Source organism: Bombina bombina, chromosome 7, assembly GCF_027579735.1.
Source record: "Bombina bombina isolate aBomBom1 chromosome 7, aBomBom1.pri, whole genome shotgun sequence".
Lineage (NCBI taxonomy): Eukaryota > Metazoa > Chordata > Amphibia > Anura > Bombinatoridae > Bombina > Bombina bombina.
In genome coordinates, this window is record NC_069505.1 from 472097125 (window position 1) to 472120461 (window position 23337).

Below are 23337 nucleotides of genomic sequence, written 5' to 3' on the forward strand. Positions count from 1 at the left end.
ACTAGATCTGCATACCAAGTCCTGCGTGGCCAAGCAGGTGCTATTAGAATTACTGATGCTCTCTCCTGTTTGATTTTGGCAATCAATCGAGGAAGCAGCGGGAAGGGTGGAAACACATAAGCCATCCTGAAGTTCCAAGGTGCTGTCAAAGCATCTATCAGAACTGCTCCCGGATCCCTGGATCTGGACCCGTAGCGAGGAAGTTTGGCGTTCTGGCGAGACGCCATGAGATCTATCTCTGGTTTGCCCCAACGTCGAAGTATTTGGGCAAAGACCTCCGGATGAAGTTCCCACTCCCCCGGATGAAGAGTCTGGCGACTCAAGAAATCCGCCTCCCAGTTCTCCACTCCCGGGATGTGGATTGCTGACAGGTGGCAAGAGTGAGACTCTGCCCAGCGAATTATCTTTGATACTTCCATCATTGCTAGGGAGCTTCTTGTCCCTCCCTGATGGTTGATGTAAGCTACAGTCGTGATGTTGTCCGACTGAAACCTGATGAACCCCCGAGTTATTAACTGGGGCCAAGCCAGAAGGGCATTGAGAACTGCTCTCAATTCCAGAATGTTTATTGGAAGGAGACTCTCCTCCTGATTCCATAGTCCCTGAGCCTTCAGAGAATTCCAGACAGCGCCCCAACCTAGTAGGCTGGCGTCTGTTGTTACAATTGTCCAGTCTGGCCTGCTGAATGGCATCCCCCTGGACAGGTGTGGCCGATGAAGCCACCATAGAAGAGAATTTCTGGTCTCTTGATTCAGATTCAGAGTAGGGGACAAATCTGAGTAATCCCCATTCCACTGACTTAGCATGCATAATTGCAGCGGTCTGAGGTGTAGGCGTGCAAAAGGTACTATGTCCATTGCCGCTACCATTAAGCCGATCACCTCCATGCATTGAGCTACTGACGGGTGTTGAATGGAATGAAGGACGCGGCATGCATTTTGAAGTTTTGTTAACCTGTCTTCTGTCAGGTAAATCTTCATTTCTACAGAATCTATAAGAGTCCCCAAGAATGGAACTCTTGTGAGAGGAAAGAGAGAACTCTTCTTTTCGTTCACTTTCCATCCATGCGACCTTAGAAATGCCAGAACTAACTCTGTATGAGACTTGGCAGTTTGAAAGCTTGAAGCTTGTATTAGAATGTCGTCTAGGTACGGAGCTACCGAAATCCCTCGCGGTCTTAGTACCGCTAGAAGGGCACCCAGAACCTTTGTGAAGATTCTTGGAGCCGTAGCCAATCCGAATGGAAGAGCTACAAACTGGTAGTGCCTGTCTAAGAAGGCAAACCTTAGATACCGGTGATGATCTTTGTGGATCGGTATGTGAAGGTAAGCATCCTTTAAATCCACTGTGGTCATGTACTGACCCTCTTGGATCATGGGTAAGATTGTCCGAATAGTTTCCATTTTGAACGATGGAACTCTTAGGAATTTGTTTAGAGTCTTTAAATCTAAGATTGGCCTGAAAGTTCCCTCTTTTTTGGGAACCACAAACAGGTTTGAGTAGAACCCTTGTCCTTGTTCCGACCACGGAACCGGATGGATCACTCCCATTGTTAACAGATCTTGTACGCAGCGTAGAAACGCTTCTTTCTTTATCTGGTTTGTTGACAACCTTGACAGATGAAATCTCCCTCTTGGGGGAGATAATTTGAAGTCTAGAAGGTATCCCTGAGATATGATCTCTAGTGCCCAGGGATCCTGAACATCTCTTGCCCAGGCCTGGGCGAAAAGAGAGAGTCTGCCCCCTACTAGATCCGGTCCCGGATCGGGGGCTCTCGGTTCATGCTGTCTTTGGGGCAGCAGCAGGTTTCCTGGCCTGCTTGCTTTTGTTCCAGGACTGGTTAGGCTTCCAGCCTTGCCTGTAACGAGCAACAGCTCCTTCCTGTTTTGGTGCAGTGGAGGTTGATGCTGCTCCTGTTTTGAAATTCCGAAAGGGACGAAAATTAGACTGTCTAGCCTTAGCTTTGGCCTTGTCTTGAGGTAGGGCGTGGCCCTTACCTCCCGTAATGTCAGCGATAATTTCTTTCAAACCGGGCCCGAATAAGGACTGCCCCTTGAAAGGTATATTAAGTAATTTGGACTTAGAAGTAACATCAGCTGACCAGGATTTTAGCCACAGTGCTCTGCGTGCCTGTATGGCGAATCCTGAGTTCTTAGCCGTAAGTTTGGTTAAATGTACTACGGCCTCCGAAATGAAAGAATTAGCTAGTTTAAGGACTCTAAGCCTGTCCGTAATGTCGTCTAGCGTAGAGGAACTAAGGTTCTCTTCAAGCGACTCAATCCAAAATGCTGCCGCAGCCGTAATCGGCGCGATACATGCAAGGGGTTGTAATATAAAACCTTGTTGAACAAACATTTTCTTAAGGTAACCCTCTAATTTTTTATCCATTGGATCTGAGAAAGCACAGCTATCCTCCACCGGGATAGTGGTACGCTTAGCTAAAGTAGAAACTGCTCCCTCCACCTTGGGGACCGTTTGCCATAAGTCCCGAGTGGTGGCGTCTATTGGAAACATCTTTCTAAATATTGGAGGGGGTGAGAACGGCACACCGGGTCTATCCCACTCCTTAGTAACAATTTCAGTTAGTCTCTTAGGTATAGGAAAAACGTCAGTACTCGCCGGTACCGCAAAGTATTTATCCAACCTACACAGTTTCTCTGGTATTGCAACGGTGTTACAATCGTTGAGAGCTGCTAAGACCTCCCCTAGTAATACGCGGAGGTTCTCCAATTTAAATTTAAAATTTGAAATATCTGAGTCCAATCTGTTTGGATCAGAACCGTCACCCACAGAATGAAGCTCTCCGTCCTCATGCTCTGCGAGCTGTGACGCAGTATCAGACATGGCCCTAGCATTGTCAGCGCACTCTGTTCTCACCCCAGAGTGATCACGCTTGCCTCTTAGTTCAGGTAATTTAGACAAAACTTCAGTCATAACAGTAGCCATATCTTGTAATGTTATCTGTAATGGCCGCCCAGATGTACTAGGCGCCAAAATATCACGCACCTCCCGGGCGGGAGATGCAGGTACTGTCGCGTGAGGCGAGTTAGTCGGCATAACTCTCCCCTCGCTGTTTGGTGAAATTTGTTCACATTGTACAGATTGACTTTTATTTAAAGTAGCATCAATACAGTTAGTACATAAATTTCTATTGGGCTCCACCTTGGCATTGGAACAAATGACACAGATATCTTCCTCTGAGTCAGACATGTTTAACACACTAGCAAAAAAACTTACAACTTGGTTATAATCTTTTTTAGCAAAAAAACGCACTGTGCCTCAAAGAGGTACTAACGATTAAATGACAGTTGAAATAATGAACTGAAAAACAGTTATTGCATCAAACTTTAAAACAACACAACTTTTAGCAAAGGTTTGTTCCCATTAGTAAAAAACAACACTAATTAAATTTGTACATAAGAAAACAAAACAACGTTTTTTATACACAGTCACTATAAGAATTCTCACAGCTCTGCTGAGAGAATTTACCTCCCTTCAAAGAAGTTTGAAGACCCCTGAGATCTGTCAGAGATGAACCGGATCATGCAGGAAATATAAAAGTAGCTGACTGGAATTTTTTGATGCGTAGCAAAGAGCGCCAAAAACGGCCCCTCCCTCTCCCACACAGCAGTGAAGAGAAACGAAACTGTCACAATTAAAGCAAAAAAACTGCCAAGTGGAAAATAATGCCCAAATATTTATTCACACAGTACCTCAGCAATGTAAACGATTCTACATTCCAGCAAAAACGTTTAACATGAGAATAGTTATTAAAAGGATTAGTGACCTTTAACACAGTAGTTCCGGTGAAATACCATCCCCAGAATACTGAAGTGTATACATACATGTCATTTTAACGGTATGGCAGGCTTTTCTCATCAATTCCATTCAGAAAATAAAAACTGCCACATACCTCAATGCAGATTCATCTGCCCGCTGTCCCCTGATCTGAAGCCTTTACCTCCCTCAGATGGTCGAGAACAGCAATATGATCTTAACGACTCCGGTTAAAATCATAGTAAAAAATCTCTGTCAGATTCTTCCTCAAACTCTGCCAGAGAAGTAATAACACGCTCCGGTGCTATTTTAAAATAACAAACTTTTGATTGAAGTCATAAAAACTAAGTATAATCACCATAGTCCTCTCACACATCCTATCTAGTCGTTGGGTGCAAGAGAATGACTGGGACTGACGTAGAGGGGAGGAGCTATATGCAGCTCTGCTGGGTGAATCCTCTTGCATTTCCTGTTGGGGAGGAGTTATATCCCAGAAGTAATGATGACCCGTGGACTGATCACACATAACAGAAGAAATGCTGTCTTATTTATGCAGTAAATAGGGCTGAGTGTATAGCCAAATACATAATGAAAAGAACTTAGACATCACTAGACTTAATATTGAACAAATATAGTCACTCCTGTGATCCAGTGGCTCTCTTTGGTCAATTTTAACAAATATTACTTATTAGCTATTGCAAATAGTCTTACACCTCAACACACAACACACACTCACCTGTAACCAATGTCTCTCAGGTACAACACACGTGCACACTCACCTGTAACCATAGTCTATCAGGTACAACACATGTGCACACTCACCTGTAACCATTGTCTCTCAGGTACAACACACGTGCACACTCACCTGTAGCCATTGTCTCTCAGGTACAACACACATGCACCCTCATTTGTAACCAGCATCCTTTAGATACAACACACGTGCACACTCACCTGGGATGATACTGTCACTGGTTTCTTCATCCTCAGCTCCCAATTGACTCCTCACACACAAATCTTCTGTTATCTCAACTTTCACAATATCAGCGTTATCTTCGTCTGTATAAATAAAGCACATTCAGTTTTTATATCACATAAAACAGTTTGTGTATTTCCTAGACAGACAATACCACCAAACACGCACTCTGGCACTTTCTCTCTGTTCTTTAATTTTTTTTAGCTGTGATCTGCTATATTCCAGTATAAAAATACAACATGAACTAAACAAAGTTTAAACTCATTTTGTTTTCTGTGCTTACAAACCAGACAGTAAACTGCATGAGAGCAGCAAGTAACTGTGTGCACAGCCCCAGCACTTATAAACCAGACAGTAAACTACATGAGAGAGCAGTAAGTAACTGTGTGCACAGCCCCAGCACTTATAAACCAGACAGTAAACTACATGAGAGCAGTAAGTAACTGTGTGCACAGTCCCAGCACTTATAAACCAGACAGTAAACTACATGAGAGCAGTAAGTAACTGTGTGCACAGCCCCAGCACTAATAAACCAGACAGTAAACTAAATGAGAGAGCAGTAAGTAACTGTGTGCACAGCCCCGGCACTTATAAACCAGTCAGTAAACTACATGAGAGCAGTAAATGTGTGCACAGCCCCAGCACTTATAAACCAGACAATAAACTACATGAGAGAGCAGTAAGTAACTGTGTGCACAGCCCCAGCACTTAAAAACCAGACAGTAAACTACATGAGAGCAGTAAATGTGTGCACAGCCCCAGCACTTATAAACCAGTCAGTAAACTACATGAGAGAGCAGTAAGTAACTGTGTGCACAGCCCCAGCACTTATAAACCAGACAGTAAACTACATGAGAGAGCAGTAAGTAACTGTGTGCACAGCCCCAGCACTTATAAACCAGACAGTAAACTACATGAGAGCAGTAAGTAACTGTGTGCACAGTCCCAGCACTTATAAACCAGACAGTAAACTACATGAGAGCAGTAAGTAACTGTGTGCACAGCCCCAGCACTAATAAACCAGACAGTAAACTAAATGAGAGAGCAGTAAGTAACTGTGTGCACAGCCCCGGCACTTATAAACCAGTCAGTAAACTACATGAGAGCAGTAAATGTGTGCACAGCCCCAGCACTTATAAACCAGACAATAAACTACATGAGAGAGCAGTAAGTAACTGTGTGCACAGCCCCAGCACTTAAAAACCAGACAGTAAACTACATGAGAGCAGTAAATGTGTGCACAGCCCCAGCACTTATAAACCAGTCAGTAAACTACATGAGAGAGCAGTAAGTAACTGTGTGCACAGCCCCAGCACTTATAAACCAGACAGTAAACTACATGAGAGAGCAGTAAGTAACTGTGTGCACAGCCCCAGCACTTATAAAACAGACAGTAAACTACATGAGAGCAGTCAGTAAATATGCGCACAGCCCCAGCACTTATAAACCAGACAGTAAACTACATGAGAGAGCAGTAGGTAACTGTGTGCATAGCCCCAGCACTTATAAATCAGACAGTAAACTACTTGAGAGCAGTAAATAACTGTGTGCACAGCCCCAGCACTTATAAACCAGACAGTAAACTACATGAGAGAGCAGTAAGTAACTGTGTGCACAGCCCCAGTACTTATAAACAAGACAGTAAACTACATGAGAGAGCAGTAAGTAACAGTGTGCACAGCCCCAGCACTTATAAACCAGACAGTAAACTACATGAGAGAGCAGTAAGTAACAGTGTGCACAGCCCCAGCACTTATAAACCAGACAGTAAACTACATGAGAGAGCAGTAAGTAACTGTGTGCACAGCCCCGGCACTTATAAACAAGACAGTAAACTACATGAGAGAGCAGTAAGTAACTGTATGCACAGCCCCAGCACTTATAAACCAGACAGTAAACTACATGAGAGAGCAGTAAGTAACTGTGTGCACAGTCCCAGCACTTATAAACCAGACAGTAAACTACATGAGAGCAGTAAATAACTGTGTGCACAGTCCCAGCACTTATAAACCAGACAGTAAACTACATGAGAGAGTAGTAAGTAACTGTGTGCACAGCCTCAGCAATTATAAACCAGACAGTAAACTACATGAGAGCAGTCAGTAAATGTGCGCACAGCCCCAGCACTTACAAACCAGACAGTAAACTACATGAGAGCAGTAAGTAACTGTGTGCACAGCCCCAGCACTTATAAACCAGACAGTAAACTACATGAGAGAGCAGTAAGTAACTGTGTGCACAGCCCCAGCACTTATAAACCAGACAGTAAACTACATGAGAGAAGTAAGTAACTGTGTGCACAGCCCCAGCACTTATAAACCAGACAGTAAACTACATGAGAGAGCAGTAGGTAACTGTGTGCATAGCCCCAGCACTTATAAATCAGACAGTAAACTACTTGAGAGCAGTAAATAACTGTGTGCACAGCCCCAGTACTTATAAACCAGACAGTAAACTACATGAGAGAGCAGTAAGTAACTGTGTGCACAGCCCCAGCTCTTATAAACCAGACAGTAAACTACATGAGAGCAGCAAGTAATTGTGTGCACAGCCCCAGCACTTATAAACCAGACAGTAAACTACATGAGAGCAGTAAGTAACTGTGTGCACAGCCCCAGCACTTATAAACCAGACAGTAAACTACATGAGAGAGCAGTAACTGTGTGCACAGCCCCAGCACTTATAAACCAGACAGTAAACTACATGAGAGCAGTAAGTAACTGTGTGCACAGCCCCAGCACTTATAAACCAGACAGTAAACTACATGAGAGCAGTAAGTAACTGTGTGCACAGCCCCAGCATTTATAAACCAGACGTAAACTACATGACAGAGCAGTAAGTAACTGTGTGCATGGCCCCAGCACTTATAAACCAGACAGTAAACTACATGAGAGCAGCAAGTAACTGTGTGCACAACCCCAGCACTTATAAACCAGACAGTAAACTACATGAGAGAGCAGTAAGTAACTGTGTGCAGAGCCCCAGCGCTTATAAACCAGACAGTAAACTACATGAGAGTAGTAAGCAACTGTGTGCACAGCCCCAGCACCTATAAACCAGACAGTAAACTACATGAGAGCAGCAAGTAACTGTGGGCACAGCCCCAGCACTTATAAACAAGACAGTAAACTACATGAGAGAACAGTAAGTAACTGTGTGCACAGCCCCAGCATTATAAACCAGACAGTAAACTACATGAGAGCAGCAAGTAATTGTTTGCACAGCCCCAGCATTATAAACCAGACAGTAAACTACATGAGAGCAGCAAGTAATTGTGTGCACAGCCCCAGCACTTATAAACCAGACAGTAAACTACATGAGAGCAGTAAGTAACTGTGTGCACAGCCCCAGCACTTATAAAACAGACCGTAAACTACATGAGAGCAGTAACTGTGTGCACAGCCCCAACACTTATAAACCAGACAGTAAACTACATGAGAGAGCAGTAAGGAACTGTGTGCACAGCCCCAGCACTTATAAACCAGACCGTAAACTACTTGCGAGAGCAGTAACTGTGTGCACAGCCCCGGCACTTATAAACCAGACAGTAAACTACATGAGAGCAGTAAGTAACTGTGTGCACAGCCCCAGCACTTATAAACCAGATAGTAAACTATATGAGAGCAGTAAGTAACTGTGTGCACAGCCCCAGCACTTATGAACCAGACCGTAAACTGCATGAGAGCAGTAACTGTGTGCACAGCCCCAGCACTTATAAACAAGACAGTAAACTACATGAGAGAACAGTAAGTAACTGTGTGCACAGCCCCAGCATTATAAACCAGATAGTAAACTACATGAGAGCAGCAAGTAATTGTGTGCACAGCCCCAGCACTTATAAACCAGACAGTAAACTACATAAGAGAGCAGTAAGTAACTGTGTGCACAGCCCCAGCGCTTATAAACCATACAGTAAACTTCATGAGAGAGCAGCAAGTAACTGTGTGCACAGCCCCAGCACTTATAAACCAGACAGTAAACTACATGAGAGCAGTAAGTAACTGTGTGCACAGCCCCAGCACTTATAAACCAGACAGTAAACTACAAGAGAGAGCAGTAAGTAACTGTGTGCACAGCCCCAGCGCTTATAAACCAGACAGTAAACTACATGAGAGCAGCAAGTAATTGTGTGCACAGCCCCAGCACTTATAAACCAGACAGTAAACTACATGAGAGCAGTAAGTAACTGTGTGCACAGCCCCAGCACTTATAAACCAGACCGTAAACTACATGAGAGCAGTAACTGTGTGCACAGCCCCAACACTTATAAACCAGACAGTAAACTACATGAGAGAGCAGTAAGTAACTGTGTGCACAGCCCCAGCACTTATAAACCAGACCGTAAACTACTTGCGAGAGCAGTAACTGTGTGCACAGCCCCGGCACTTATAAACCAGACAGTAAACTACATGAGAGCAGTAAGTAACTGTGTGCACAGCCCCAGCACTTATAAACCAGATAGTAAACTATATGAGAGCAGTAACTGTGTGCACAGCCCCAGCACTTATAAACCAGACCGTAAACTACATGAGAGCAGTAACTGTGTGCACAGCCCCAACACTTATAAACCAGACAGTAAACTACATGAGAGAGCAGTAAGTAACTGTGTGCACAGCCCCAGCACTTATAAACCAGACCGTAAACTACTTGCGAGAGCAGTAACTGTGTGCACAGCCCCGGCACTTATAAACCAGACAGTAAACTACATGAGAGCAGTAAGTAACTGTGTGCACAGCCCCAGCACTTATAAACCAGATAGTAAACTATATGAGAGCAGTAAGTAACTGTGTGCACAGCCCCAGCACTTATGAACCAGACCGTAAACTGCATGAGAGCAGTAACTGTGTGCACAGCCCCAGCACTTATAAATAAGACAGTAAACTACATGAGAGCAGCAAGTAATTGTGTGCACAGCCCCAGCACTTATAAACCAGACAGTAAACTACATAAGAGAGCAGTAAGTAACTGTGTGCACAGCCCCAGCGCTTATAAACCATACAGTAAACTTCATGAGAGAGCAGCAAGTAACTGTGTGCACAGCCCCAGCACTTATAAACCAGACAGTAAACTACATGAGAGCAGTAAGTAACTGTGTGCACAGCCCCAGCACTTATAAACCAGACAGTAAACTACAAGAGAGAGCAGTAAGTAACTGTGTGCACAGCCCCAGCGCTTATAAACCAGACAGTAAACTACATGAGAGCAGCAAGTAATTGTGTGCACAGCCCCAGCACTTATAAACCAGACAGTAAACTACATGAGAGCAGTAAGTAACTGTGTGCACAGCCCCAGCACTTATAAACCAGACCGTAAACTACATAAGAGCAGTAACTGTGTGCACAGCCCCAACACTTATAAACCAGACAGTAAACTACATGAGAGAGCAGTAAGTAACTGTGTGCACAGCCCCAGCACTTATGAACCAGACCGTAAACTGCATGAGAGCAGTAACTGTGTGCACAGCCCCAGCACTTATAAACAAGACAGTAAACTACATGAGAGCAGCAAGTAATTGTGTGCACAGCCCCAGCACTTATAAACCAGACAGTAAACTACATAAGAGAGCAGTAAGTAACTGTGTGCACAGCCCCAGCGCTTATAAACCATACAGTAAACTACATGAGAGAGCAGCAAGTAACTGTGTGCACAGCCCCAGCACTTATAAACCAGACAGTAAACTACATGAGAGCAGTAAGTAACTGTGTGCACAGCCCCAGCACTTATAAACCAGACAGTAAACTACAAGAGAGAGCAGTAAGTAACTGTGTGCACAGCCCCAGCGCTTATAAACCAGACAGTAAACTACATGAGAGCAGCAAGTAACTGTGTGCACAGCCCCCGCACTTATAAACCAGACAGTAAACTACATGAGAGCAGCAAGTAATTGTGTGCACAGCCCCAGCACTTATAAACCAGACAGTAAACTACATAAGAGAGCAGTAAGTAACTGTGTGCACAGCCCCAGCGCTTATAAACCATACAGTAAACTACATGAGAGAGCAGTAAGTAACTGTGTGCACAGCCACAGCACTTATAAACCAGACAGTAAACTACACAAGAGCAGTAAGTAACTGTGTGCACAGCCCCAGCACTTATAAACCAGACAATAAACTACATGAGAGCAGCAAGTAACTGTGTGCACAGCCCCAGCCCTTATACACCAGATAGTAAACTACATGAATGAGCAATAACTGTGTGCACAGCCCCAGCGCTTATAAACCAGACAGTAAACTGCATGAGAGCAGTAACTGTGTGCACAGCCCCAGCACTTATAATCCAGACAGTAAACTACATGAGAGAGCAGTAAGTAACTGTGTGCACAGCCCCAGCACTTATAAACCAGACAGTAAACTGCATGAGAGAGCAGTAAGTAACTGTGTGCACAGCCCCTGCACTTATAAACCATAATGTAAACTACATGAGAGCAGTAAATAACTGTGTGCACAGCCCCAGCACTTAGAAACCAGACAGTAAACTACATGAGAGAGCAGTAAGTAACTGTGTGCACAGCCCCAGTACTTATAAACAAGACAGTAAACTACATGAGAGAGCAGTAAGTAACAGTGTGCACAGCCCCAGCACTTATAAACCAGACAGTAAACTACATGAGAGAGCAGCAAGTAACTGTGTGCACAGCCCCAGCACTTATAAACAAGACAGTAAACTACATGAGAGAGCAGTAAGTAACTGTATGCACAGCCCCAGCACTTATAAACCAGACAGTAAACTACATGAGAGAGCAGTAAGTAACTGTGTGCACAGTCCCAGCACTTATAAACCAGACAGTAAACTACATGAGAGAGTAGTAAGTAACTGTGTGCACAGCCTCAGCAATTATAAACCAGACAGTAAACTACATGAGAGCAGTCAGTAAATGTGCGCACAGCCCCAGCACTTACAAACCAGACAGTAAACTACATGAGAGCAGTAAGTAACTGTGTGCACAGCCCCAGCACTTACAAACCAGACAGTAAACTACATGAGAGCAGTAAGTAACTGTGTGCACAGCCCCAGCACTTATAAACCAGACAGTAAACTACATGAGAGAGCAGTAAGTAATTGTGTGCACAGCCCCAGCACTTATAAACCAGACAGTAAACTACATAAGAGAGCAGTAAGTAACTGTGTGCACAGCCCCAGCGCTTATAAACCATACAGTAAACTACATGAGAGAGCAGCAAGTAACTGTGTGCACAGCCCCAGCACTTATAAACCAGACAGTAAACTACATGAGAGCAGTAAGTAACTGTGTGCACAGCCCCAGCACTTATAAACCAGACAGTAAACTACAAGAGAGAGCAGTAAGTAACTGTGTGCAAAGCCCCAGCGCTTATAAACCAGACAGTAAACTACATGAGAGCAGCAAGTAATTGTGTGCACAGCCCCAGCACTTATAAACCAGACAGTAAACTACATGAGAGCAGTAAGTAACTGTGTGCACAGCCCCAGCACTTATAAACCAGACCATAAACTACATGAGAGCAGTAACTGTGTACACAGCCCCAACACTTATAAACCAGACAGTAAACTACATGAGAGAGCAGTAAGTAACTGTGTGCACAGCCCCAGCACTTATAAACCAGACCGTAAACTACTTGCGAGAGCAGTAACTGTGTGCACAGCCCCTGCACTTATAAACCAGACAGTAAACTACATGAGAGCAGTAAGTAACTGTGTGCACAGCCCCAGCACTTATAAACCAGATAGTAAACTATATGAGAGCAGTAAGTAACTGTGTGCACAGCCCCAGCACTTATGAACCAGACCGTAAACTGCATGAGAGCAGTAACTGTGTGCACAGCCCCAGCACTTATAAACAAGACAGTAAACTACATGAGAGCAGCAAGTAATTGTGTGCACAGCCCCAGCACTTATAAACCAGACAGTAAACTACATAAGAGAGCAGTAAGTAACTGTGTGCACAGCCCCAGCGCTTATAAACCATACAGTAAACTACATGAGAGAGCAGCAAGTAACTGTGTGCACAGCCCCAGCACTTATAAACCAGACAGTAAACTACATGAGAGCAGTAAGTAACTGTGTGCACAGCCCCAGCACTTATAAACCAGACAGTAAACTACAAGAGAGAGCAGTAAGTAACTGTGTGCACAGCCCCAGCGCTTATAAACCAGACAGTAAACTACATGAGAGCAGCAAGTAACTGTGTGCACAGCCCCCGCACTTATAAACCAGACAGTAAACTACATGAGAAAGCAGTAAGTAACTGTGTGCACAGCCCCAGTGCTTATAAACCAGACAGTAAACTACATGAGAGAGCAGTAAGTAACTGTGTGCACAGCCACAGCACTTATAAACCAGACAGTAAACTACATAAGAGCAGTAAGTAACTGTGTGCACAGCCACAGCACTTATAAACCAGACAGTAAACTACATGAGAGAGCAGTAAGTAACTGTGTGCACAGCCCCAGCACTTATACACCAGATAGTAAACTACATGAGAGAGCAACAAGTAACTGTGTGCACAGCCCCAGCCCTTATAAACCAGACAATAACCTACATGAGAGAGCAGTAAGTAACTGTGTACACAGCCACAGCACTTATAAACCAGACAGTAAACTACATGAGAGCAGCAAGTAACTGTGTGCACAGCCCCAGCACTTATACACCAGATAGTAAACTACATGAGAGAGCAACAAGTAACTGTGTGCACAGCCCCAGCCCTTATAAACCAGACAATAACCTACATGAGAGAGCAGTAAGTAACTGTGTGCACAGCCACAGCACTTATAAACCAGACAGTAAACTACACAAGAGCAGTAAGTAACTGTGTGCACAGCCCCAGCACTTATAAACCAGACAATAAACTACGTGAGAGCAGTAAGTAACTGTGTGCACAGCCCCAGCCCTTATACACCAGATAGTAAACTACATGAGAGAGCAATAACTGTGTGCACAGCCCCAGCGCTTATAAACCAGACAGTAAACTGCATGAGAGCAGTAAGTAACTGTGTGCACAGCCCCAGCACTTATAATCCAGACAGTAAACTACATGAGAGAGCAGTAAGTAACTGTGTGCACAGCCCCAGCACTTATAAACCAGACAGTAAACTGCATGAGAGAGCAGTAAGTAACTGTGTGCACAGCCCCTGCACTTATAAACCATACAGTAAACTACATGAGAGCAGTAAATAACTGTGTGCACAGCCCCAGCACTTAGAAACCAGACAGTAAACTACATGAGAGAGCAGTAAGTAACTGTGTGCACAGCCCCAGTACTTATAAACAAGACAGTAAACTACATGAGAGAGCAGTAAGTAACAGTGTGCACAGCCCCAGCACTTATAAACCAGACAGTAAACTACATGAGAGAGCAGCAAGTAACTGTGTGCACAGCCCCAGCACTTATAAACCAGACAGTAAACTACATGAGAGCAGTAAGTAACTGTGTGCACAGCCCCAGCACTTATAAACCAGACAATAAACTACATGAGAGCAGCAAGTAACTGTGTGCACAGCCCCAGCCCTTATACACCAGATAGTAAACTACATGAATGAGCAATAACTGTGTGCACAGCCCCAGCACTTATAAACAAGACAGTAAACTACATGAGAGAGCAGTAAGTAACTGTATGCACAGCCCCAGCACTTATAAACCAGACAGTAAACTACATGAGAGAGCAGTAAGTAACTGTATGCACAGCCCCAGCACATATAAACCAGACAGTAAACTACATAAGAGAGCAGTAAGTAACTGTGTGCACAGTCCCAGCACTTATAAACCAGACAGTAAACTACATGAGAGAGCAGTAAGTAACTGTGTGCACAGCCCCAGCACTTACAAACCAGACAGTAAACTACATGAGAGCAGTAAGTAACTGTGTGCACAGCCCCAACACTTATAAACCAGACAGTAAACTACATGAGAGAGCAGTAAGTAACTGTGTGCACAGCCCCAGCACTTATAAACCAGACAGTAAACTACATGAGAGAGCAGTAAGTAACTGTGTGCACAGCCCCATCACTTATAAACCAGACAGTAACCTACATGAGAGAGCAGTAGGTAACTGTGTGCATAGTCCCAGCACTTATAAATAAGACAGTAAACTACTTGAGAGCAGTAAATAACTGTGTGCACAGCCCCAGTACTTATAAACAAGACAGTAAACTACATGAGAGAGCAGTAAGTAACAGTGTGCACAGCCTCAGCAATTATAAACCAGACAGTAAACTACATGAGAGCAGTAAGTAACTGTGTGCACAGCCCCAGCACTTATAAACCAGACAGTAAACTACATGAGAGAGCAGCAAGTAACTGTGTGCACAGCCCCAGCACTTATAAACCAGACAGTAAACTACATGAGAGAGCAGTAAATAACTGTGTACACAACTCCAGCACTTATAAACCAGACAGTAAACTACATGAGAGAGTAGTAAGTAACTGTGTGCACAGCCCCAGCACCTATAAACCAGACCGTAAACTACATGAGAGCAGTAACTGTGTGCACAGCCCCAACACTTATAAACCAGACAGTAAACTACATGAGAGAGCAGTAAGTAACTGTGTGCACAGCCCCAGCACTTATAAACCAGACCGTAAACTACTTGCGAGAGCAGTAACTGTGTGCACAGCCCCGGCACTTATAAACCAGACAGTAAACTACATGAGAGAGCAGTAAGTAACTGTGTGCACAGCCCCAGCTCTTATAAACCAGACAGTAAACTACATGAGAGCAGTAACTGTGTGCACAGCCCCAGCACTTATAAACCAGATAGTAAACTATATGAGAGCAGTAAGTAACTGTGCGCACAGCCTCAGCAATTATAAACCAGACAGTAAACTACATGAGAGCAGTAAGTAACTGTGTGCACAGCCCCAGCACTTATAAACCAGACAGTAAACTACATGAGAGAGCAGCAAGTAACTGTGTGCACAGCCCCAGCACTTATAAACCAGACAGTAAACTACATGAGAGAGCAGTAAATAACTGTGTACACAACTCCAGCACTTATAAACCAGACAGTAAACTACATGAGAGAGTAGTAAGTAACTGTGTGCACAGCCCCAGCACCTATAAACCAGACCGTAAACTACATGAGAGCAGTAACTGTGTGCACAGCCCCAACACTTATAAACCAGACAGTAAACTACATGAGAGAGCAGTAAGTAACTGTGTGCACAGCCCCAGCACTTATAAACCAGACCGTAAACTACTTGCGAGAGCAGTAACTGTGTGCACAGCCCCTGCACTTATAAACCATACAGTAAACTACATGAGAGCAGTAAATAACTGTGTGCACAGCCCCAGCACTTAGAAACCAGACAGTAAACTACATGAGAGAGCAGTAAGTAACTGTGTGCACAGCCCCAGTACTTATAAACCAGACAGTAAACTACATGAGAGAGCAGTAAGTAACAGTGTGCACAGCCCCAGCACTTATAAACCAGACAGTAAACTACATGAGAGAGCAGCAAGTAACAGTGTGCACAGCCCCAGCACTTATAAACCAGACAGTAAACTACATGAGAGAGCAGCAAGTAACTGTGTGCATAGCCCCAGCACTTATAAACCAGACAGTAAACTACATGAGAGCAATAAGTAACTGTGCGCACAGCCCCAGCACTTATAAACCAGACAGTAACCTACATGAGAGAGCAGTAGGTAACTGTGTGCATAGTCCCAGCACTTATAAATAAGACAGTAAACTACTTGAGAGCAATAAATAACTGTGTGCACAGCCCCAGTACTTATAAACAAGACAGTAAACTACATGAGAGAGCAGTAAGTAACTGTGTGCACAGCCCCAGCACTTATAAACCAGACAGTAACCTACATGAGAGAGCAGTAGGTAACTGTGTGCACAGCCCCAGCACTTATAAACCAGACAGTAAACTACATGAGAGAGCAGCAAGTAACTGTGTGCACAGCCCCAGCACTTATAAACCAGACAGTAACCTACATGAGAGAGCAGTAGGTAACTGTGTGCATAGTCCCAGCACTTATAAATAAGACAGTAAACTACTTGAGAGCAATAAATAACTGTGTGCACAGCCCCAGTACTTATAAACAAGACAGTAAACTACATGAGAGAGCAGTAAGTAACTGTGTGCACAGCCCCAGCACTTATAAACCAGACAGTAACCTACATGAGAGAGCAGTAGGTAACTGTGTGCACAGCCCCAGCACTTATAAACCAGACAGTAAACTACATGAGAGAGCAGCAAGTAACTGTGTGCACAGCCCCAGCACTTATAAACCAGACAGTAAACTACATGAGAGAGCAGTAAATAACTGTGTACACAACTCCAGCACTTATAAACCAGACAGTAAACTACATGAGAGAGTAGTAAGTAACTGTGTGCACAGCCCCAGCACCTATAAACCAGACCGTAAACTACATGAGAGCAGTAACTGTGTGCACAGCCCCAACACTTATAAACCAGACAGTAAACTACATGAGAGAGCAGTAAGTAACTGTGTGCACAGCCCCAGCACTTATAAACCAGACCGTAAACTACTTGCGAGAGCAGTAACTGTGTGCACAGCCCCGGCACTTATAAACCAGACAGTAAACTACATGAGAGAGCAGTAAGTAACTGTGTGCACAGCCCCAGCTCTTATAAACCAGACAGTAAACTACATGAGAGCAGTAACTGTGTGCACAGCCCCAGCACTTATAAACCAGATAGTAAACTATATGAGAGCAGTAAGTAACTGTGCACACAGCCTCAGCAATTATAAACCAGACAGTAAACTACATGAGAGCAGTAAGTAACTGTGTGCACAGCCCCAGCACTTATAAACCAGACAGTAAACTACATGAGAGAGCAGCAAGTAACTGTGTGCACAGCCCCAGCACTTATAAACCAGACAGTAAACTACATGAGAGAGCAGTAAATAACTGTGTACACAACTCCAGCACTTATAAACCAGACAGTAAACTACATGAGAGAGTAGTAAGTAACTGTGTGCACAGCCCCAGCACCTATAAACCAGACCGTAAACTACATGAGAGCAGTAACTGTGTGCACAGCCCCAACACTTATAAACCAGACAGTAAACTACATGAGAGAGCAGTAAGTAACTGTGTGCACAGCCCCAGCACTTATAAACCAGACCGTAAACTACTTGCGAGAGCAGTAACTGTGTGCACAGCCCCGGCACTTATAAACCAGACAGTAAACTACATGAGAGAGCAGTAAGTAACTGTGTGCACAGCCCCAGCTCTTATAAACCAGACAGTAAACTACATGAGAGCAGTAACTGTGTGCACAGCCCCAGCACTTATAAACCAGATAGTAAACTATATGAGAGCAGTGAGTAACTGTGCGCACAGCCCCAGCACTTATGAACCAGACCGTAAACTGCATGAGAGCAGTAACTGTGTGCACAGCCCCAGCACTTATAAACCAGACAGTAAACTACATGAGAGAGCAGTAAGTAACTGTGTGCACAGCCCCAGCTCTTATAAACCAGACAGTAAACTACATGAGAGCAGCAAGTAACTGTGTGCACAGCCCCAGCACTTATAAACCAGACAGTAAACTACATGAGAGCAGTAAGTAACTGTGTGCACAGCCCCAGCACTTATAAACCAGACAGTAAACTACATGAGAGCAGTAAGTAACTGTGTGCACAGCCCCAGCATTTATAAACCAGACAGTAAACTACATGACAGAGCAGTAAGTAACTGTGTGCATGGCCCCAGCACTTATAAACCAGACAGTAAACTACATGAGAGCAGCAAGTAACTGTGTGCACAGCCCCAGCACTTATAAACCAGACAGTAAACTACATGAGAGAGCAGTAAGTAACTGTGTGCAGAGCCCCAGCGCTTATAAACCAGACAGTAAACTACATGAGAGTAGTAAGTAACTGTGTGCACAGCCCCAGCACTTATAAACCAGACAGTAAACTACATGAGAGAGCAGTAAGTAACTGTGTGCACAGCCCCAGCACTTATAAACCAGACAGTAAACTACATGAGAGCAGCAAGTAACTGTGGGCACAGCCCCAGCACTTATAAACAAGACAGTAAACTACATGAGAGAACAGTAAGTAACTGTGTGCACAGCCCCAGCATTATAAACCAGACAGTAAACTACATGAGAGCAGCAAGTAATTGTGTGCACAGCCCCAGCACTTATAAACCAGACAGTAAACTACATGAGAGAGCAGTAAGTAACTGTGTGCACAGCCCCAGCGCTTATAAACCATACAGTAAACTACATGAGAGAGCAGCAGGTAACTGTGTGCACAGCCCCAGCACTTATAAACCAGACAGTAAACTACATGAGAGCAGTAAGTAACTGTGTGCACAGCCCCAGCACTTATAAACCAGACAGTAAACTACATGAGAGCAGTAAGTAACTGTGTGCACAGCCCCAGCACTTATAAACCAGACAGTAAACTACAAGAGAGAGCAGTAAGTAACTGTGTGCACAGCCCCAGCGCTTATAAACCAGACAGTAAACTACATGAGAGCAGCAAGTAACTGTGTGCACAGCCCCCGCACTTATAAACCAGACAGTAAACTACATGAGAAAGCAGTAAGTAACTGTGTGCACAGCCCCAGCACTTATAAACCAGACAGTAAACTACATGAGAGTAGTAAGTAACTGTGTGCACAGCCCCAGCGCTTATAAACCAGACAGTAAACTACATGAGAGAGCAGTAAGTAACTGTGTGCACAGCCACAGCACTTATAAACCAGACAGTAAACTACATAAGAGCAGTAAGTAACTGTGTGCACAGCCCCAGCACTTATAAACCAGACAATAAACTACATGAGAGCAGCAAGTAACTGTGTGCACAGCCCCAGCACTTATACACCAGATAGTAAACTACATGAGAGAGCAACAAGTAACTGTGTGCACAGCCCCATCCCTTATAAACCAGACAATAACCTACATGAGAGAGCAGTAAGTAACTGTGTGCACAGCCACAGCACTTATAAACCAGACAGTAAACTACATGAGAGCAGTAAGTAACTGTGTGCACAGCCCCAGCACTTATAAACCAGACAATAAACTACATGAGAGCAGCAAGTAACTGTGTGCACAGCCCCAGCCCTTATACACCAGATAGTAAACTACATGAGAGCAGTAAGTAACTGTGTGCACAGCCCCTGCACTTATAAACCATACAGTAAACTAAATGAGAGCAGTAAGTAACTTTGTGCACAGTCCCAGCACTTATAAAACAGACAATAAACTACATGAGAGCAGCAAGTAACTGTGTGCACAGCCCCAGCACTTATAAACCAGACAGTAAACTACATGAGAGAGCAGTAAGTAACTGTGTGCACAGCCCCAGCACTTATAAACCAGACAGTAAACTACATGAGAGAGCAATAAGTAACTGTGTGCACAGCCCCAGCACTTATAAACCAGACAGTAAACTACATGAGAGAGCAGTAAGTAACTGTGTGCACAGCCCCAGCACTTATAAACCAGACAGTAAACTACATGAGAGAGCAGTAAGTAACTGTATGTACAGCCCCAGCACTTATAATCCAGACAGTAAACTACATGAGAGGGCAGTAAGTAACTGTGTGTACAGACCCAGCACTTATAAACCAGACAGTAAACTACATGAGAGAGCAGTAAGTAACTGTGTGCACAGCCCCAGCACTTATAAACCAGACAGTAAACTACATGAGAGAGCAGTAAGTAACTGTGTGCACAGCCCCAGCACTTATAAACCAGACAGTAAACTACATGATATAGCAGTAAGTAACTGTGTGCACAACCCCAGTACTTATAAACCAGACAGTAAACTACATGAGAGAGCAGTAAGTAACTGTGTGCAAAGCCCTAGTACTTATAAACCATACAGTAAACTACATGAGAGCAGTAAGTAACTGTGTGCACAGCCCCAGCACTTATAAACCAGACAGTAAACTACATGAGAGAGCAGTAGGTAACTGTGTGCACATCCCCAGCACTTATAAACCAGACAGTAAACTACATGAGAGAGCAGTAAGTAACTGTGTGCACAGCCCCAGCACTTATAAACCAGACAGTAAACTGCATGAGAGAGCAGTAAGTAACTGTGTGCCCAGCCCCGGCACTTATAATCCAGACAGTAAACTACATGAGAGAGTAGTAATTAACTGTGTGCCCAGCCCCGGCACTTATAATCCAGACAGTAAACTACATGAGAGAGTAGTAAGTAACTGTCTGTGTGCACAGCCTCAGCACTTAAAAAAAAAAATAAGTTTCCCCCACCACCAAACCCCCCCCCCAAAAAAAAAAAACTAACACTAAAAAAATCATAAACTATCCATTGCTCCTAAAGGGGCATTTGCATGGGCATTGCACTTAAAAGGGCATTCAGCTCTTTTACGCCCATTAAATCCCTGATCTAATTTTTTTTTTAAAAAAAGCCGAAGTCTAACCCCCAGATAGGTAATCATGGTTCCTGAAGTCCGGCGGTGAAGTCTTCTTCCAAACGGCGACCTCTTCTATCTTCATCCAGGACTGCGGATCTGAAGACCGGCGACAGAGGCACTGAAGACTAGTGACTGAGAAACTGAAGACCGGCGACCGAGGAACTGAAGACCGGCGACCGCGGAGCCAAGGAGCGTGGAGGAACCTCTTCGTACGATCACCACCATACACTGAATATTGAATGCATGTTACGCGTTTAAATATGGCGTACCTTGCATTCCTATTGGCTGATTTGATTCTTCAAATTCAAATCAGCTAATAGGATAGGAGCTACTGAAATCCTAATGGCTGTTCAAATCAGTTTAGTTTTTTTTGTAAAGGTAAAAGAGCTGTTTAACTTAGGGCAACACCATACAAAAGGCCCTTTTAAGGGTTATTGGTATCTTAGTATTAGATTAGAGGGTGTTTTTATTTTAGGGGGGCTTTTTTATTTTCATAGGGATTAGGTATAATTTTTTTATTTTTGATAATTTGGTTTATTATTTTATGTAATGTTTTTCATTTTTTATAATTTTGGATTAATTTAAATTTACGGCTAGATTTGGAGTTTTGCGGCCAAAGGGGTGCGTTAGCTACTCGTGCTTTTTTTTGGTCGCACCTTTTAAATACCGCTGGTATTTAGAGTTCACAGAAGGGCTGCGTTAGGCTCCAAAAAGGGAGCGTAGAGCATAATTTACCGACACTGCAACTCTAAATACCAGCGGTGCTTACGGACGCGGCCAGCTTCAAAAACGTGCTCGTGCACGATTACCCCATAGGAAACAATGGGACAGTTTGAGCTGAAAAAAAACCTAACACCTGCAAAAAAGCAGCGTTCACCTCCTAACGCAGCCCCATTGTTTCCTATGGGGAAACTCTTCCTATGTCTGCACCTAACACCCTAACATGTACCCCGAGTCTAAACACCCCTAACCTTACACTTATTAACCCCTAATCTGCCGCCCCCGCTATCGCTGACCCCTGCATTACACTTTTAACCCCTAATCTGCCGCTCCGGACACCGCCGCAACCTACATTATAGCTATGTACCCCTAATCTGCTGCCCCTAACACCGCCGACCTCTATATTATATTTATTAACCCCTAATCTGCCCCCCACAACGTCGTCGCCAGCTACCTACAATAATTAACCCCTAATCTGCCGACCGGACCTCACCGCTACTATAATAAAGTTATTAACCCCTAATCCGCCTCACTCCCGCCTCAATAACCCTATAAGAAATAGTATTAACCCCTAATCTGCCCTCCCTAACATCGCTGACACCTAACTTCAAGTATTAACCCCTAATCTGCCGACCGGACCTCACCGCTACTCTAATAACTGTATTAACCCCTAAAGCTAACTCTAACCCTAACCCTAACACCCCCCTAAGTTAAATATAATTTTTATCTAACGAAATAAATTAACTCTTATTAACTAAATTATTCCTATTTACAGCTAAATACTTACCTGTAAAATAAACCCTAATATAGCTAAAATATAACGAATAATTATATTGTAGCTATTTTAGGATTTATATTTATTTTACAGGCAACTTTGTAATTATTTTAATTAGGTACAATATCTATTAAATAGTTAAGAACTATTTAATAGCTACCTAGTTAAAATAATTTCAAAATTACCTGTAAAATAAATCCTAACCTAAGTTACAATTAAACCTAACACTGCACTATCAATAAATAAATTAAATACAATACCTACAAATAACTACAATTAAATAAACTAACTAAAGTACAAAAAATAAAAAAGAACTAAGTTACAAAAATTAAAAAATATTTACAAACATTAGAAAAATATTACAACAATTTTAAACTAATTACACCTACTCTAAGCCCCCTAATAAAATAACAAAGCCCCCCAAAATAAAAAAATGCCCTACCCTATTCTAAAATTAAAATAGAAAAGCTCTTTTACCTTACCAGCCCTTAAAAGGGCCTTTTGCGGGGCATGCCCCAAAGAATTCAGCTCTTTTGCCTGGAAAAAAAAAACATACAATATCCCCCCCCAAATTACAACCCACCACCCACATACCCCTAATCTAACCCAAACCCCCCTTAAATAAACCTAACAATAAGCCCCTGAAGATCTTCCTACCTTATCTTCACCACACCGGGTACCACCGATCCGTCCTGGCTCCGATGTCTTCATCCAAGCCCAAGCGGGGTGCTGAAGACGT

General features: G+C 43.6%; 1 protein-coding gene across 2 annotated transcripts in view; it reads right to left on the bottom strand.

Annotated features, from left to right (window-relative positions):
* The window catches only part of LOC128666759 (gastrula zinc finger protein XlCGF8.2DB-like), a 128382-nt gene that overhangs the window by 47002 nt on the left and 58043 nt on the right, over positions 1–23337 (bottom strand). For both annotated transcript variants that reach the window (XM_053721534.1, XM_053721533.1), the window contains exon 4: positions 4729–4833. In XM_053721534.1, the coding sequence (XP_053577509.1) occupies positions 4729–4833 (105 nt within the window). The remainder of the gene's footprint in view (positions 1–4728; positions 4834–23337) is intronic.